Raw genomic sequence first — 17,578 nt, forward strand, 5'->3', positions numbered from 1 at the left:
CCGCCTCGTTGGTCTCCCGGTCACGGCCGGCTGTGACACAGCCTGGTATCGAACCCAGGTCTGTAGTGACGCCTACGATGCAATGCCTTAGACCGCTGCGCCACTTGGGAGGCCCCCATTCCACTTTCACAGGCCTATTAAAAGAGTGAATCAGCTTTGATATCACTATACTTACTTTCCATAGAGGCACAATGGTGATGCATTTCTTTTTTTGTACCAATAACAGCATTTTCAAAAACAAAGGATGGCAAACAAATTACATTTATGTATTGTAATAGAGATTTAATGATTTGTCTCAATTTAAAAAAATTGTAGGCATTTGGGGATGATATTTAACAAAAACAACAATGGTAGACAGCAATATGACAGGGCGCTTGGTTGAACAAATAAAAAAAACAATGTGCTTCTTCTTCATTCCAGGATGAATTTGTTCCCTCCAAAAGTGTCATGGACAATTGAGATGTAGTGCAAAATATGACCAGTAGGAGGATAAAATAACAACTTCCTGGTTTCGCACAGTGTCACTGAAGCATCTCAATAGTCAGACAGGGTTTCCTCTCCTAGTACCTTCCCTTGTCTCCTATCCTTTCCTTTCTCTAGCCATCTCTTTTCAAGAGGGTGTCTGGTCAAGATCCATGATGTGGAAAAATATATTACACTTACATGATTTTAGTCATTTAGCAGACACTTATCGACTTACAGGAGTAATTAGGCTTAAGTGCCTTGCTAAAGGGCACAGACAGATTTTTTTCCCCTAGTCAGCTTGGGGATTCAAACCAGCGACCATTCGGTTACTGGCCAAATGCTCTTAACCGCTCGGCTACCTGCCGCCCCATACAGTAGCAAATACCTATAGTAGTACTGAATATTCAGTGTAATGTATCAACAACAAATTCCCATTGCCGAGTGCAGTCATTAGTCAAAGTTAATTAATGCTTAACTACAAGTCCAAATTGGGCTTAATTCCATTTAAATTCTCTATAGGAGGGCAATTCAAATCATGGTTGGAGTGAGTGGAATTTCACGGTGGAATGGACCACATGTTTTTCCATGTATATTGAGTGATGGTCCCATGTGGGAAACGCACCTGCATCTGTGCCAACTAATTTACTCATTGAAATACAGCGACGACAAAACAACAAAAGGTTCATTGCAGAGAGAGACGCTGGGGCAGAAGTTGGGAGAAAGAAACCCCTCTAACCTTTCAATTCCTTTGATATTGCTGCTGCAGCAACCCAGCTTGAGTTGCTGAAAGTACCTACTTTAAAAACCTACTGGCTTTTTAAATGTTCAATGAAATAGCCACAATGATGCAACATCATTACGCTGGTAAAGTATCTTGAAACAACGAGGAAACAATTCAGACTTAAACACATTTTGCACAGTGGGATTGTCCTCAATGGTGGTCCTGGTCCTTCACTCTAACCTGAATTATGTTCAATTGCTCTGATATACCCACACCATTATATTATTCATTAGGGCACACTGTAGCAAAAGGTGAAACTGATTAACTGCCTAATGAATATGACCTAGAAATAAATTCACAGAGCAATACAAAGAAATGAAAGTACAAAGCGTGGCCATTGTCATGGGACTGTGGACATTGGCTGATGAATACATCCTAAAACCAAAATGGCAGAAAACAATATAATCTCAATGAAATAGTAGGATATTCAAATTACATTCCAGAAAATATTGACTTGTGAGTGTGTTTTGAGTCAGTTAAAAAGTACCTAAAATTTTATATTTAAAATAAAAAATCATATGCCTTTTTTTTTTTAAACAAAAAATGAACTAAGTAAACATCAATTGTGCTTTCAATAGATCTCACTTATACAAGTGGTGATACTTGTCATTTCCACCCTTAGTTCTTGGTTCCCTGCTCTCCAAAACCTCTTAAGAATCTAGAACTGCTTTGAATGCAGGCAAGGGGCTCTTACAAAACAAATAAAAACAAACATAAAAGCACCAGGAAGACATAGATAGCTGAGGGTCTGAAGCATGTGTGTGTGTGTGTGCTCCTCTGAGTAAGTCTGTACATTAAACCACATGGTGGCGTTGTGCAAACTACGGGTTGGCCAAGGCATGGGGGGAGGGAGTCAGGGAGGGCCGGCAGAAAGCACATATGTTTACTCTGTCCACTTCTTAGATCTGTTATAGCCAAGATACAGGTACATCTAAAACACTCTTGATATAGTTTCTTTAGGAGATCATAATATCATCATCAATAACTATTTTTATAATTTTCGTAATAATCAAGAGTACTAACAATAGTAACAAAGTTTGTGGTTGAGGTTTTTCCATGGCAGCCTTGTGAGAGGAGATGAGTTCCCCATAGTCTATAGCCCAATCATTTTTATTTCTTGTTTCCTCTCTTTCTCACTTAATCTAGATTTGCTGCCACTAGGACCAGCCTACCCTGTGTGTGTATGGCGAGAAGACCCCAACCCTCCATCTCAGAGGCAGTTCCTCCTATCTCCCTCTCCCCCTCTCTCACTCAGAGACGTGTTTGGGCCTCGGGGACGTAGATCTCGATACTGTCGGCACTCTCCGTGGCTGAGTTCTGCCGAACCGAGGCGGCCCTCTTAGCGGCCAGCAGTCGCCTGCGGGCCTCCGTCCGGTGCTTCTCCGCTGAAGAGGTGGAAGAGGCGGAGTCGACGCTCTTCTCACGTCCCAGCACCGGCCTCCCCTTAACGGGCTTCTTTGGCACTGGAGGAGGGGGCTCTTTCTGGTCCTCCTGGTGGTGTTGGTGGAGGGCCGCAATGGACAAAGTCAACCGTCAACCACAAGGAAACAGAAGAGATATGTGGGGGGGGGGGTAAAGTGAGAGGATGCAAGGCGTTGTTGCTGTTGAAAGAAAACCTTTTTTTGTTGATGAATTGAAAGGAGTAACTCCTCACTTTGGAGATTTTATGACTTTAGGACAAAGAAAAATGATTCGAAACAACTTCTGAAGTTTTGTGCTTGTATGTTCATACATGGTAAAATATAGATTTTTTTTTTCCTGAAAAGCATCAGTTTTGGAGATGCAAGGTTTTCTTCCGAAAGCAACGAAGCAACGAAAGGTAATACAGAGGTTATAAAAAAGAGCATAGTGAGTTTCATTTGGTAGACATGGATCTTTCACAGTGACTTTGATTATGGTTTCTTCAAAATATGCACAAGGTAGGCTTGACATGGACAATCTAGACAAATTACGGACAAGATAGACATAATATGAACAGTGTAGCCAAATATAGGACATTGATGGCAACTCTTCCTTGGACTAGACACTGAATTAATATTGGATCCCTGAATCCCAAACTAACAATAACCTCTTCTCAAATATACCTAGTGCCTAGTGGGTATGGGCTAGGGGTTGGTTTGGCACTCAAATAATTCATTTTATGATGAGGACATTGGATGAACCACACTTAATTCACTGCAGTCATAGTGAAATAGTGGCATGAAGTCAAAGTAGTTGAAGCACACATCCACCAAAACATCCACTACTACTCAAAAGTTTGGGGTAACTTAGAAATGTCCTTGTTTTTGAAAGAAAAGCTATTTTTCCCCCCCCATTAAAATAACATAAAATTGATCAGAAATACAGTGTAGACATTGTTAATGTTGTAAATGACTATTGTAGCTGGAAACGGCAGATTTTTTAAATGGAATATCTACATATAGGCATACAGAGGCATACAGAGGCCCATTATCAGCAACCATAGCGCCTGTGTTCTAATGGCACGTTGTGTTAGCTAATCCAAGTTTATAATTTTAAAAGGCTAATTGATCATTAGAAAACCCTTTTGCAATTATGTTAGCACAGCTGAAAACTGTTGTCCTGATTAAAGAAGCAATAAAACTGGCCTTCTTTAGACTAGTTGAGTATCTGGAGCATCAGCATTTATGGGTTCGATTACATGCTCAAAATGGCCAGAAACAAATAACTTTCTTCTGAAACTCATCAGTCTATTCTTGTTCTGAGAAATTAAGGCTATTCCATGTGAGAAATGGGCAAGAAACGGAAGATCTCGTACAATGCTGTGTACTACTCCCTTCACAGAACAGCGCAAACTGTCTCAACTAGAACAGAAAGAGGAGTGGGAGGCCCCGTTGCACAACTGAGCAAGAGGACAAGTACATTAGAGTGTCTAGTTTGAGAAACAGATGCCTCACAAGTCCTCAACTGGCAGCTTCGTTAAATAGTACCCACAAAACACCAGTCTCAAAGTCAACAGTGAAGAGGCGACTCCGGGATAATGGCCTTCTAGGCCTACACAACCAGGTGATGGGAGTTCTTTACTAATTAGATACCATAATTCATCAATGAAGTACAAGGGAGGAGCGAAAGTCCGAAGACACTCAGCCCTCCGTGGAATGAGTTTAACATAACCCTAACCGTAACCCTAAAATAGCCTTTTTCCTTGTGGGGACCAGCCAAATGTCCCCTCTTGTCTGAATTTTCCTTGTTTTACTATTCTTGTAAGGACTTCTGGTACACACACACACACACACACACACACACACACACACACACACACACACACACACACACACACACACACACACGCACACACACGCAGCTCTGCCATTACCATACTTGAGACATCAGAGCAGAGCATGTCTTGTACCCCGACATGCATTCTCAAAGGAGGGGCTTAAACCGCAGAAACAGTCATAAACTGTCCTCTTTGAGATTGAGCCCCATGCATGTGTAAAGGGAGGTGCCTTCTCCCAAGCCCCTTCACATTGGGCTGGGAAGCCCCTTTTAGTGTTCACTTCACATGGGGAGGGGGGAAGTGAGAGGGGAGGTGGGGAGGGAGGAGAGGGGCCGGTTTCGGCGGCTTTCCTACCCCAGCCTGTGCACTGGGCAGCAGGGGTGGGAAGTACCTTCCGCTCGGGTGGTGAGTGGGCCACGGCAGGGGGCTGCCAGTCGCTGGACTTGAGGTGGTAGAGCTCATCAAACTTGAGGCTGATGTCCTCGATGGAGAGTTGTAGCAGGTCCCAGAAGCCTGCCAGGTCCTGGGCTGTGGGCCGCAGGTTGGCGTTCACATTCTGAAGGGAGGGAGAAAGGAGAAAATGGGGGAGAAAGAGAGGTGTGGGAAAGTGGAAGAAAATAAAGAAATAGTGAAGAGAGAGGATGTAAGAAGGGGAGAAAGGGAGAAAAGGAGAGAAGCATGAAGAGGAGATTGAAAAGAGGAGATTGAAATTAATTCAGTGTTGCTTTTTCCACTTTTGACACTAGAGGGAGCTGTCTTACAACACAATGACAGGAGACCTCATCAAACTGATTAGTTGAATTCCATCAGACTATTCTGGGTAAATACTGTGTATGTTGGAAGGTGTGGATGTTGATGCTACTGTATTATCGTTTAATGTATGCCTGTAAAAAACTTATACTGCTTTATTGGGACTATTCTTAGATTTTTGTGAAGAAAAAAATATATATATTTAAAAAAAGGTGGACTGACCACTTCACATAAACCGTAGGGAATTGGGAGGCACTCTGTTTTGCCTCTTCTCCTTTTAAAGTATGTAAAATAAGTCAGTCAGAGCATATGGAAGGGTTGAACGTCACACTTCGACTTGTTCTCTTTCAGTCGACTCGGTGTGACATCTCATTTTGGGACACGCCCTCTCTAGCATTCCCCATAGTGAGATAACGCCCTAATTTCCTTCAGAGAACCGGGGCTACATACGGTAACCCATAGTTTTTCTTCCCACCTGACTCACTCATTCTCTTACTAATGCTCTTTGTTATGGTTGGGTCTGCTTGTGTTTCTTGCCCACACAGCATCTTTGCAGCTGCAACTAGACTGGGGTTTGAGCCCTTATCCAGAGCCTTTTGACTCAACTCTCCGCCATGTTTTTATCATGCTAATTCTGCATTCTGGATCTTCAAATAGGAGAACACACAGAAAAAAACACACAACAAAAGATGGTAGCACTAGCATGCAAAAACTGACTTCCTGTGTAATGATATGAAAAGCATCCATAGGAAATTGTCCATAAATATTAGGGTTTTTTACATGTAGGAAAAAAATGTATTCTGGATGTCAAACTCTTTTTGAAATGGTACAATGGTTCAACTTATTTTTGATCAGGGTGCCCTTTCATAGAATTTTATCAGGATAGCACATCATTTCACAATTAATCGCAAACCAAAAAGGTTCACTACACAACCATTAATACAAAACATGAGTTCAATAATATGGCTGCATTAAAATAGACTCCTATTATAACCGACTCAATCAACACAATCAGTAGCCCTTGCTACTCTGATACTTACACTGAGCTTCATAACGAGATTATCATTATTCATTAAAACTGCATTAACAACCATAGATTGTCGGTCTTCTGTCTGAATAACTGCTCGTCTCTCTCTCATTTGAGAGAACATAATACATTCCGAATATGATGACACTGAATTTCCACTGAGAAAAGCTAACAGTCAGAGAATGCTACCAACAAAATGCAGGCGTTTGCAGACCATCAACCTGAGGTTAGCCTTGTCCTAATAATTGGGGATGTCAGTCTGAGTACCCTGTACTGAGATCAGTAGAGTGACGTGATACAAAGAGACATGTCTACACAGCATCACATTAGTGTGAACCAAGACTGTTCCACGGGCAGGCCTGGTTGTAGCAAGATATGTTTGAGTGGTGTCTGCAGCAATTTTAGCATTTTAGCTAACCCTAAACATTCTCCTAACCTGCCATGTTAATTCTCCTAACCTGCTACGAAAAGTTATTTAAAAAACCGGCAGACCTGCCCTGAGAACGATACAGCCATGTCCACCCCTTTCAATAGTTTAACCACTCAGGTCTGGAAAAAGTCCCATCAATCACTTCTCCATTGACCTTACTGTCTGATAGCATTCAGCTTGTCACTTAGCTAGCCACATTTAAGCTCTGTGTCTTTCCATTTGGCATGTGATTGTCTAGTGAAGTGATGAAGTGTGCCCAGAGACTGTAGTTGAAAATTAGCAGGCCTGGCTAAAACTAGCACTTTTTCAGAAATGTTGATCAATGTGCACTGTCCATGTAAAAATAAACTTAACAAAGTAAAGTAAACAAGGGTGTGGGATGGATGATTATCTGGTAAAGTAAGTGTGTGGGGTTGATTATCTGGTAATGTAAGTGTGTGGGGTTGATTATCTGGTAATGTAAGTGTGTGGGGTTGATTATCTGGTAATGTAAGTGTGTGGGGTTGATTATCTGGTAATGTAAGTGTGTGGGGTTGATTATCTGGTAATGTAAGTGTGTGGGGTTGATTATCTGGTAATGTAAGGGGTTTTCTGGTCATGTACAGTGCATTCGGAAAGTATTTAACATTTTGTAAACGTTACAGTCTTATTCTAAAATGGGTTAAATTGTTTTTTCCCTCAACAATCTACACACAATACCCCATAATGATGAAGCAAAAACAGTATTTTAGAAATTTTTGCAATTGTATTAAAGTAAAAAACTGAAATATGACCTTTACATAAGTATTCAGACCCTTTACTCAGAACTTTGTTGAAGCACCTTTGGCAGCAATTACAGCCTCGAGTCTTCTTGGGTATGACGCAACAAGCTTGGCACACCTGTATTTGGGGAGTTTCTCCCATTCTTCTCTGCAGAGCCTCTCAAGCTCTGTCAGGTTGTATGGGGAGCGTCACTGCACAGCTATTTTCAGGTCTCTCCAGAGATGTTCAATCGTGTTTAAGTCCGGGCTCTGGCTGGGCCACTCAAGTACACTCAGAGACTTGTCCCGAAGCCACTCCTGCAATGTTTTGGCTGTGTGCTTAAGGTTGTTATCCTGCTGGAAGGTGAACCTTCGCCCCAATCTGAGGTCCTGAACACTTTTGAGCAAGTTTTCATCAAGAATATACTTTGCTTCGTTTACCTTCCCACAATCCTGACTAGTCTCCCAGTCCCCGCCACAGAAAAACATCCCCCACAGCATGATGCTGCCACCACCACGCTTCACTGTAGGGATGGTGCCAGGTTTCCTTCATACGTGATGCTTGGCATTCAGGCCAAAGAGTTAAATATTGCTTTCATCAGATTAGAGAATCTTGTTTTTCATGGTCTGAGTCCATTAGTTGCCTTTTGGCAAACTCCAAGTGGGCTGTCATGTGCCTTTTACTGGGGAGTGGCTTCCGTCTGTCCACTCTATCATAAAGGCCTGATTGGTTGTCCTTCTGGAAGGTTCTCTTATGTCCACAGAGAAACTCTGTCAGAGTGACCATCAGGTTCTTGGTCACCTCCCTGACCAAGGCCGTTCTCCCCCAATTGCTCAGTTTGGCTGGGCAGCCAGCTCTAGGAAGAGTCTTGGTGGTTCAAAACTTCTTCCATTTAAGAACCATAGAGGCCACAGTGTTCTTGGGGACCTTCAATGCTGCAAAATGTTTTGGTACCCTTCTCCAGATCTGTGCCTCAACACAATCCTGCCTTGGGCTCTACGGACAATTCTTCCACCTCATGGCTTGGTTTTTGCTCTGACATGCACTGTTAACTGTGGGACCTTATATAGACAGGTGTGTGCCTTTCCAAATCATGTCCAATCAATTGAATTTACCACAGATGGACTCCAATCAAGTTGTAGAAACATCTCAAGGATGATCAATGGAAACAGGATGCACCTGAGCTCAATTTTGAGTCTCATAGCAAAGGGTCTGAATACTTATAAACAAATAAATAAATAAGTATAAATATTTAAATAAGGTATTTGTTTTTTATTTGTAATACATTTGAAAAACATTCTAAAAACATGTTTTTGCTTTTTAATTATGGGGTATTGGTGTAGATTGATGAGGAAAAAAGTTTGTTTAATCAATTTTAGAATAAGGCTGTAATGTAACAAAATGTGGAAAAGTCAAGGGGTCTGAATACTTTCTGTATGCACTGTAAGTATGTGGGGTTGATTATCTGGTAATGTAAGGGGTTTCCAGGTAATGTAAGTATGTGGGGTTGACTATCTGGTAATGTAAGTGGTTCAGGTAATATAAGTATGTGGGGTTGATTATCTGGTAATGTAAGTGTGTTGGGTTGTGGTAACTATTGTTAAGTCTGGTTATTTGATGTGTGTGTAGAGTATGGAATAGTATAGTTTTGTCTGGTGATGTGATGGTGTTGTAGTATAGTTTTTTCTGGTGATGTGATGGTGTTGTGGTAGTGTTGTTTTGTCTGGTGATGTGATGGTGTGATCGAGTTGTAGTATTGTTTTGTCTGGTGATGTGATGGTGTAATGGTGTTGTGGTGGGGTAGTATTGTTTTTTCTGGTGATGTGATGGTGTTGTGGTAGTGTTGTTTTGTCTGGTGATGTGATGGTGTAATGGTGTTGTGGTGGGGTAGTATTGTTTTGTCTGGTGATGTGATGGTGTAATGGTGTTGTGGTGGGGTAGTATTGTTTTGTCTGGTGATGTGATTGATGGTGTAATGGTGTTGTGGTGGGGTAGTGTTGTTTTGTCTGGTGATGTGATGGTGTGATGGTGTTGTGGTGGGGTAGTATTGTTTTGTCTGGTGATGTGATTGATGGTGTAATGGTGTTGTGGTGGGGTAGTGTTGTTTTGTCTGGTGATGTGATGGTGTAATGGTGTTGTGGTGGGGTAGTATTGTTTTTTCTGGTGATGTGATTGATGGTGTAATGGTGTTGTGGTGGGGTAGTGTTGTTTTGTCTGGTGATGGTGTTGTGGTGGGGTAGTATTGTTTTGTCTGGTGATGTGATTGATGGTGTAATGGTGTTGTGGTGGGGTAGTATTGTTTTTTCTGGTGATGTGATGGTGTTGTGGTAGTGTTGTTTTGTCTGGTGATGTGATGGTGTGATCGAGTTGTAGTATTGTTTTGTCTGGTGATGTGATGGTGTAATGGTGTTGTGGTGGGGTAGTATTGTTTTGTCTGGTGATGTTGTGGTGGGGTAGTATTGTTTTTTCTGGTGATGTGATGGTGTAATGGTGTTGTGGTGGGGTAGTATTGTTTTGTCTGGTGATGTTGTGGTGGGGTAGTATTGTTTTTTCTGGTGATGTGATGGTGTAATGGTGTTGTGGTGAGGTAGTATTGTTTTGTCTGATGATGTGATTGATGGTGTAATGGTTTTGTGGTGGGGTAGTATTGTTTTGTCTGGTGTTGTGATGGTGTAATGGTGTCGTGGTGGGGTAGTATGGTTTTTTCTGGTGATGTGATGGTGTTGTGGTAGTGTTGTTTTGTCTGGTGATGTGATGGTGTGATGGTGTTGTGGTGGGGTAGTGTTGTTTTGTCTGGTGATGGTGTTGTGGTGGGGTAGTATTGTTTTGTCTGGTGATGTGATGGTGTAATGGTGCTGTGGTGGGGTAGTATTGTTTTGTCTGGTGATGTGATGGTGTAATGGTGTTGTGGTGGGGTAGTATTGTTTTGTCTGGTGATGTGATGGTGTGATGGTGTTGTGGTGGGGTAGTATTGTTTTGTCTGGGGATGTGATGGTGTAATGGTGTTGTGGTGGGGTAGTATTGTTTTTTCTGGTGATGTGATGGTGTTATGGTAGTGTTGTTTTGTCTGGTGATGTGATGGTGTAATGGTGTTGTGGTGGGGTAGTATTGTTTTGTCTGGTGATGTGATGGTGTAATGGTGTTGTGGTGGGGTAGTATTGTTTTTTCTGGTGATGTGATTGATGGTGTAATGGTGTTGTGGTGGGGTAGTATTGTTTTTGCTGGTGATGTGATGGTGTTGTGGTAGAATTGTTTTGTCTGGTGATGTTGTGGTGGGGTAGTATTGTTTTTTCTGGTGATGTGATGGTGTAATGGTGTTGTGGTGAGGTAGTATTGTTTTGTCTGGTGATGTGATGGTGTAATGGTGTTGTGGTGGGGTAGTATTGTTTTGTCTGGTGATGTGATGGTGTTGTAGTGGGGTAGTATTGTTTTTTCTGGTGATGTGATGGTGTTGTGGTGAGGTAGTATTGTTTTGTCTGGTGATGTGATTGATGGTGTAATGGTGTTGTTGTGGGGTAGTATTGTTTTGTCTGGTGATGTGATGTGATGGTGTAATGGTGTTGTGGTGGGGTAGTATTGTTTTGTCTGGTGATGTGATGGTGTAATGGTGTTGTGGTGGGGTAGTATTGTTTTTTCTGGTGATGTGATGGTGTTGTGGTAGTGTTGTTTTGTCTGGTGATGTGATGGTGTAATGGTGTTGTGGTGGGGTAGTATTGTTTTTTCTGGTGATGTGATTGATGGTGTAATGGTGTTGTGGTGGGGTAGTATTGTTTTGTCTGGTGATGTTGTGGTGGGGTAGTATTGTTTTTTCTGGTGATGTGATGGTGTAATGGTGTTGTGGTGAGGTAGTATTGTTTTGTCTGGTGATGTGATGGTGTTGTGGTGGGGTAGTATTGTTTTGTCTGGTGATGTGATTGATGGTGTAATGGTGTTGTGGTGGGGTAGTATTGTTTTGTCTGGTGATGTGATTGAGGGTGTAATGGTGTTGTGGTGGGGTAGTATTGTTTTTGCTGGTGATGTGATGGTGTTGTGGTAGTATTGTTTTGTCTGGTGATGTTGTGGTGGGGTAGTATTGTTTTTTCTGGTGATGTGATGGTGTAATGGTGTTGTGGTGAGGTAGTATTGTTTTGTCTGGTGATGTGATGGTGTTGTAGTGGGGTAGTATTGTTTTTTCTGGTGATGTGATGGTGTTGTGGTGAGGAAGTATTTTTTTTGTCTGGTGATGTGATTGATGGTGTAATGGTGTTGTTGTGGGGTAGTATTGTTTTGTCTGGTGATGTGATGTGATGGTGTAATGGTGTTTTGGTGGGGTAGTATTGTTTTGTCTGGTGATGTGATTGATGGTGTAATGGTGTTGTGGTGGGGTAGTATCGTTTTGTCTGGTGATGTTGTGGTGGGGTAGTATTGTTTTTTCTGGTGATGTGATGGTGTAATGGTGTTGTGGTGAGGTAGTATTGTTTTGTCTGGTGATGTGATTGATGGTGTAATGGTGTTGTGGTGGGGTAGTATTGTTTTGTCTGGTGATGTTGTGGTGGGGTAGTATTGTTTTTTCTGGTGATGTGATGGTGTAATGGTGTTGTGGTGGGGTAGTGTTGTTTTGTCTGGTGATGTGATGGTGTGATGGTGTTGTGGTGGGGTAGTGTTGTTTTGTCTGGTGATGTGATTGATGGTGTAATGGTGTTGTGGTGGGGTAGTGTTGTTTTGTCTGGTGATGTGATGGTGTGATGGTGTTGTGGTGGGGTAGTATTGTTTTGTCTGGTGATGTGATGGTGTTGTGGTGGGGTAGTATTGTTTTGTCTGGTGATGTGAATGATGGTGTAATGGTGTTGTGGTGGGGTAGTATTGTTTTGTCTGGTGTTGTGATGGTGTAATGGTGTCATGGTGGGGTAGTATGGTTTTTTCTGGTGATGTGATGGTGTTGTGGTAGTGTTGTTTTGTCTGGTGATGTGATTGATGGTGTTCTGGTGTTGTGGTGGGGTAGTATTGTTTTGTCTGGTGATGTGATGGTGCTGTGGTGGGGTAGTATTGTTTTGTCTGGTGATGTGATGGTGTTGTGGTGGGGTAGTATTGTTTTTTCTGGTGATGTGGTGGTGTTATGGTAGTGTTGTTTTGTCTGGTGATGTGATGGTGTAATGGTGTTGTGGTGGGATAGTATTGTTTTGCCTGGTGATGGTGTAATGGTGTTGTGGTGGGGTAGTATTGTTTTTCTGGTGATGTGATTGATGGTGTAATGGTGTTGTGGTGGGGTAGTATTGTTTTTTCTGGTGATGTGATGGTGTAATGGTGTTGTGGTGAGGTAGTATTGTTTTGTCTGGTGATGTGATGGTGTAATGGTGTTGTGGTGGGGTAGTATTGTTTTGTCTGGTGATGTGATGGTGTTGTAGTGGGGTAGTATTGTTTTTTCTGGTGATGTGATGGTGTTGTGGTGAGGTAGTATTGTTTTGTCTGGTGATGTTATGTGATGGTGTAATGGTGTTGTGGTGGGGTAGCATTGTTTTGTCTGGTGTTGTGATGGTGTAATGGTGTTGTGGTGGGGTAGTATTGTTTTTTTATGGTGATGTGATGGTGTTGTGGTAGTGTTGCTTTGTCTGGTGATGTGATGGTGTGATGGTGTTGTGGTGGGGTAGTGTTGTTTTGTCTGGTGATGTGATGGTGTTGTGGTGGGGTAGTGTTGTTTTGTCTGGTGATGTGATGGTGTAATGGTGTTGTGGTGGGGTAGTATTGTTTTTTCTGGTGATGTGATGGTGTTGTGGTAGTGTTGTTTTGTCTGGTGATGTGATGGTGTGATGGTGTTGTGGTAGTGTTGTTTTGTCTGGTGATGTGATGGTGTGATGGTGTTGTGGTAGTGTTGTTTTGTCTGGTGATGTGATGGTGTTGTGGTGGGGTAGTATTGTTTTGTCTGGTGATGTGATGGTGTAATGGTGTTGTGGTGGGGTAGTATTGTTTTGTCTGGTGATGTGATTGATGGTGTAATGGTGTTGTTGTGGGGTAGTATTGTTTTGTCTGGTGATGTTATGTGATGGTGTAATGGTGTTGTGGTGGGGTAGTATTGTTTTGTCTGGTGTTGTGATGGTGTAATGGTGTTGTGGTGGGGTAGTATTGTTTTTTTATGGTGATGTGATGGTGTTGTGGTAGTGTTGCTTTGTCTGGTGATGTGATGGTGTGATGGTGTTGTGGTGGGGTAGTGTTGTTTTGTCTGGTGTTGTGATGGTGTTGTGGTGGGGTAGTGTTGTTTTGTCTGGTGATGTGATGGTGTAATGGTGTTGTGGTGGGGTAGTATTGTTTTTTCTGGTGATGTGATGGTGTTGTGGTAGTGTTGTTTTGTCTGGTGATGTGATGGTGTGATGGTGTTGTGGTAGTGTTGTTTTGTCTGCTGATGTGATGGTGTGATGGTGTTGTGGTGGGGTAGTATTGTTTTGTCTGGTGATGTGATGGTGTAATGGTGTTGTGGTGGGGTAGTATTGTTTTGTCTGGTGATGTGATTGATGGTGTAATGGTGTTGTGGTGGGGTAGTATTGTTTTGTCTGGTGATGTGATGGTGTTGTGGTAGTGTTGTTTTGTCTGGTGATGTGATGGTGTGATGGTGTTGTGGTGGGGTAGTATTGTTTTTTTCTGGTGATGTGATGATGTTGTGGTAGTGTTGTTTTGTCTGGTGATGTGATGGTGTTGTGGTAGTGTTGTTTTGTCTGGTGATGTGATGGTGTTGTGGTAGTGTTGTTTTGTCTGGTGATGTGATGGTGTGATGGTGTTGTGGTAGTGTTGTTTTGTCTGGTGATGTGATGGTGTTGTGGTGGGGTAGTATTGTTTTGTCTCTTGATGTGATGGTGTAATGGTGTTGTGGTGGGGTAGTATTGTTTTGTCTGGTGATGTGATTGATGGTGTAATGGTGTTGTGGTGGGGTAGTATTGTTTTGTCTGGTGATGTGATGGTGTTGTGGTAGTGTTGTTTTGTCTGGTGATGTGATGGTGTTGTGGTGGGGTAGTATTGTTTTTTTCTGGTGATGTGATGATGTTGTGGTAGTATTGTTTTTTTCTGGTGATGTGATGATGTTGTGGTAGTGTTGTTTTGTCTGGTGATGTGATGGTGTTGTGGTAGTGTTGTTTTGTCTGGTGATGTGATGGTGTTGTGGTAGTGTTGTTTTGTCTGGTGATGTGATGGTGTTGTGGTAGTGTTGTTTTGTCTGGTGATGTGATGGTGTTGTGGATATTGTTGTTTTGTCTGGTGATGTGATGATGTTGTGGTAGTGTTGTTTTGTCTGGTGATGTGATGGTGTTGTGGTAGTGTTGTTTTGTCTGGTGATGTGATGGTGTTGTGGATATTGTTGTTTTGTCTGGTGATGTGATGGTGTGATGGTGTTGTGGTAGTGTTGTTTTGTCTGGTGATGTGATGGTGTGATGGTGTTGTGGTGGGGTAGTATTGTTTTGTCTGGTGATGTGATGGTGTAATGGTGTTGTGGTGGGGTAGTATTGTTTTGTCTGGTGATGTGATTGATGGTGTAATGGTGTTGTGGTGGGGTAGTATTGTTTTGTCTGGTGATGTGATTGATGGTGTAATGGTGTTGTGGTGGGGTAGTATTGTTTTGTCTGGTGATGTGATTGATGGTGTAATGGTGTTGTTGTGGGGTAGTATTGTTTTGTCTGGTGATGTGATTGATGGTGTAATGGTGTTGTGGTGGGGTAGTATTGTTTTGTCTGGTGATGTGATTGATGGTGTAATGGTGTTGTGGTGGGGTAGTATTGTTTTGTCTGGTGATGTGATTGATGGTGTAATGGTGTTGTGGCGGGGTAGTATTGTTTTTTCTGGTGATGTGATGGTGTTGTGGTAGTGTTGTTTTGTCTGGTGATGTGGTGGTGGGGTAGTATTGTTTTGTCTGGTGATGTGATGGTGTAATGGTGTTGTGGTGGGGTAGTATTGTTTTTTCTGGTGATGTGATGGTGTTGTGGTAGTGTTGTTTTGTCTGGTGATGTGTGTATGGGTGAGTTGTAACATGGAGAGTTGATACTTACCAAGTTTTGTTCACACAGTCCTCTGAACTGCTCAAATTTCTTGGTCATGAGGAGCTGAGCACTGCCCACTGCACTGCGAACTTTTCCCAACACTGCAGATAACAAGAATACATACAGATTGAGTCATACTGACACACACGTGCACAGACAGACAGATAGACACAGGTAGACAGGCAGGTACAGACAGGCAGGCAGACACAGACAGACAGTCAGGTAGTCAGGCAGACACTCACACACACACACTTTGTTGGGGCATTGGGAATGCAACACCAATGAACAGAGCGTGTCAAAGAGTGCCATTACAAAGAGTGTCTCTCATTGTTCCATTTAGGAACAAAACTCGAACCTAATGCTAATAAACTTTCCCCCTAGCAACTAATTTGTATCAGGTCTTCCTATACATTCATTTCAGTACATTCTCAAAAACAAGACTGTTCTGCCACGTACTTAGAGTCGAGGACCTTTTTGAGCACAGACACCACGCCTAAAGGTTATGGGTTTAGAACACTACCATCATAAGAAAGGAGACGTGGTTGTCTCTACACAATTCCCTCTATCTGTACAACTAAATTGACAGCTAGACTGCACACAAGGACATCTGTGAAAAGGATTTGTCACAGGGAGACAAGATGATTTGTGAGGGAGAAAAATCTCAGCCTGTTCAAACAGGAACATCACATTAACACAGCAAACCATCCCAGCAACGTTCCCAAAACAAACCCAAGCAAATGTGGGGTGTCTAGACTAGAGATGGACGTTAAGGCTTTTCCAGTATTGTCTAAACGACTACACGGGGGCCACCCAAGAGGATTACAGTGTAATGGACAGTGTTATCCTCTTTAAAGGTAGCACTCTAAGCCTACATAGTTACTAGAGCAATACCAGTATCGCAATATTTTTCCCATGGCAAAAATGAAAATACGAAGCAGAGTCAATTGGTCCTATAAAAACCTGCTCTATGTAAAATATAGTGTGCTATATGCTACATGGAAAATAAATACATGTGACCCTGGATGACAACATAATGATGTTTTGTCCAACATTAGGGCTGTTTTTCTAAACAAGTCAAATCCGCTTCCTGTGTGCTTCCTTGCCACTTTAGTAACGACTGGTGTCGTCCCGGGCCTCATAGATACTTGAGTCTTCTTCATCCAGTATTTATGACTTTAGTCTCTGTTTTAATGCTGCATCAAAAACAAACAAACATCTGTGTTGGTGAAATTGATTAAAAAAAACAAAAAATAGGACCACTGGATGATGAGGTTATGGCAATGAGATTAGGGGGCCAGCAGAACCAGGTGTTTCTATGGTCCGGCACGAATCAGACTCAATGTCAACTCTATCGTGCCAACAGTGAGAGAAATGAATGCGCAAGCACACACACTGCAAATGGCAGATACAAAACAACACTACCACAACATCATCACATCACCAGAAAATGCTTTTTTCTTAGTTTGGTCAATATATTCTGAATTAGTGTGCATGCTTGACTGAGATTTTGTGTGAGGACTGTGTGTGTGTGTGTGTGTGTGTGTGTGTGTGTGTGTGTGTGTGTGTGTGTGTGTGTGTGTGTGTGTGTGTGTCATTTCAGCCTGATGTTGAGGTACTTATCTAATCTGGGTCTGTAATCAGGTACAGAGTACATTAGTGTAATTCTGGAATTAGAACCCTGTCTGTGTGTTAACTCCAGCTATTACCGCCTCATCCACTGCAGAGTACTTCCGGCGCCGACTTCCGGCGCCGAGCGAGATGGCAGCCTCGCTTCGCGTTCCTTGGAAAATATGCAGTATTTTGTTTTTTTATGTGTTATTTCTTACATTGGTACCCCAGGTGATCTTAGATTTCATTACATACAGTCGGGAGGAACTACTGAATTTACGAGTAACGTCAACTAACCACCGTTCCTACCAGGAATATGACTTTCCCGAAACGGATCCAGTGTTTTGCCTTCCACCCAATACAATGGACCTGATCCCAGCCGGGGAGCCTACGCGACGCCGTAAAAGGGGCAAATGTAGCGGTCTCCTGGTCAGGCTTCGGAGACGGGCACATCGCGCTCCACTCCCTAGCATACTACTCGCCAATGTCCAGTCTCTTGACAATAAGGTCGATGAAATCCGAGCACGGGTAACATTCCAGA

At 42.5% G+C, this 17,578-nt stretch overlaps 1 protein-coding gene across 7 annotated transcripts in view; it reads right to left on the reverse strand.

The window, feature by feature from the left end:
• Window positions 1-261: 261 nt before the first annotated feature.
• Window positions 262-17,578, reverse strand: part of LOC129815626 (disks large-associated protein 4-like) — a 224,167-nt gene continuing 206,850 nt past the window's right edge. For all 7 annotated transcript variants that reach the window (XM_055869606.1, XM_055869600.1, XM_055869601.1 and 4 more), the window contains 3 exons: window positions 15,439-15,530; window positions 4,876-5,040; window positions 262-2,737 (listed from right to left, as the gene is read on the reverse strand). In XM_055869606.1, coding sequence (XP_055725581.1) covers window positions 2,498-2,737; window positions 4,876-5,040; window positions 15,439-15,530 — 497 coding nt within the window. In that variant the 3' untranslated portion in view covers window positions 262-2,497. The remainder of the gene's footprint in view (window positions 2,738-4,875; window positions 5,041-15,438; window positions 15,531-17,578) is intronic.

Source organism: Salvelinus fontinalis, chromosome 18, assembly GCF_029448725.1.
Source record: "Salvelinus fontinalis isolate EN_2023a chromosome 18, ASM2944872v1, whole genome shotgun sequence".
Taxonomy (NCBI): domain Eukaryota; kingdom Metazoa; phylum Chordata; class Actinopteri; order Salmoniformes; family Salmonidae; genus Salvelinus; species Salvelinus fontinalis.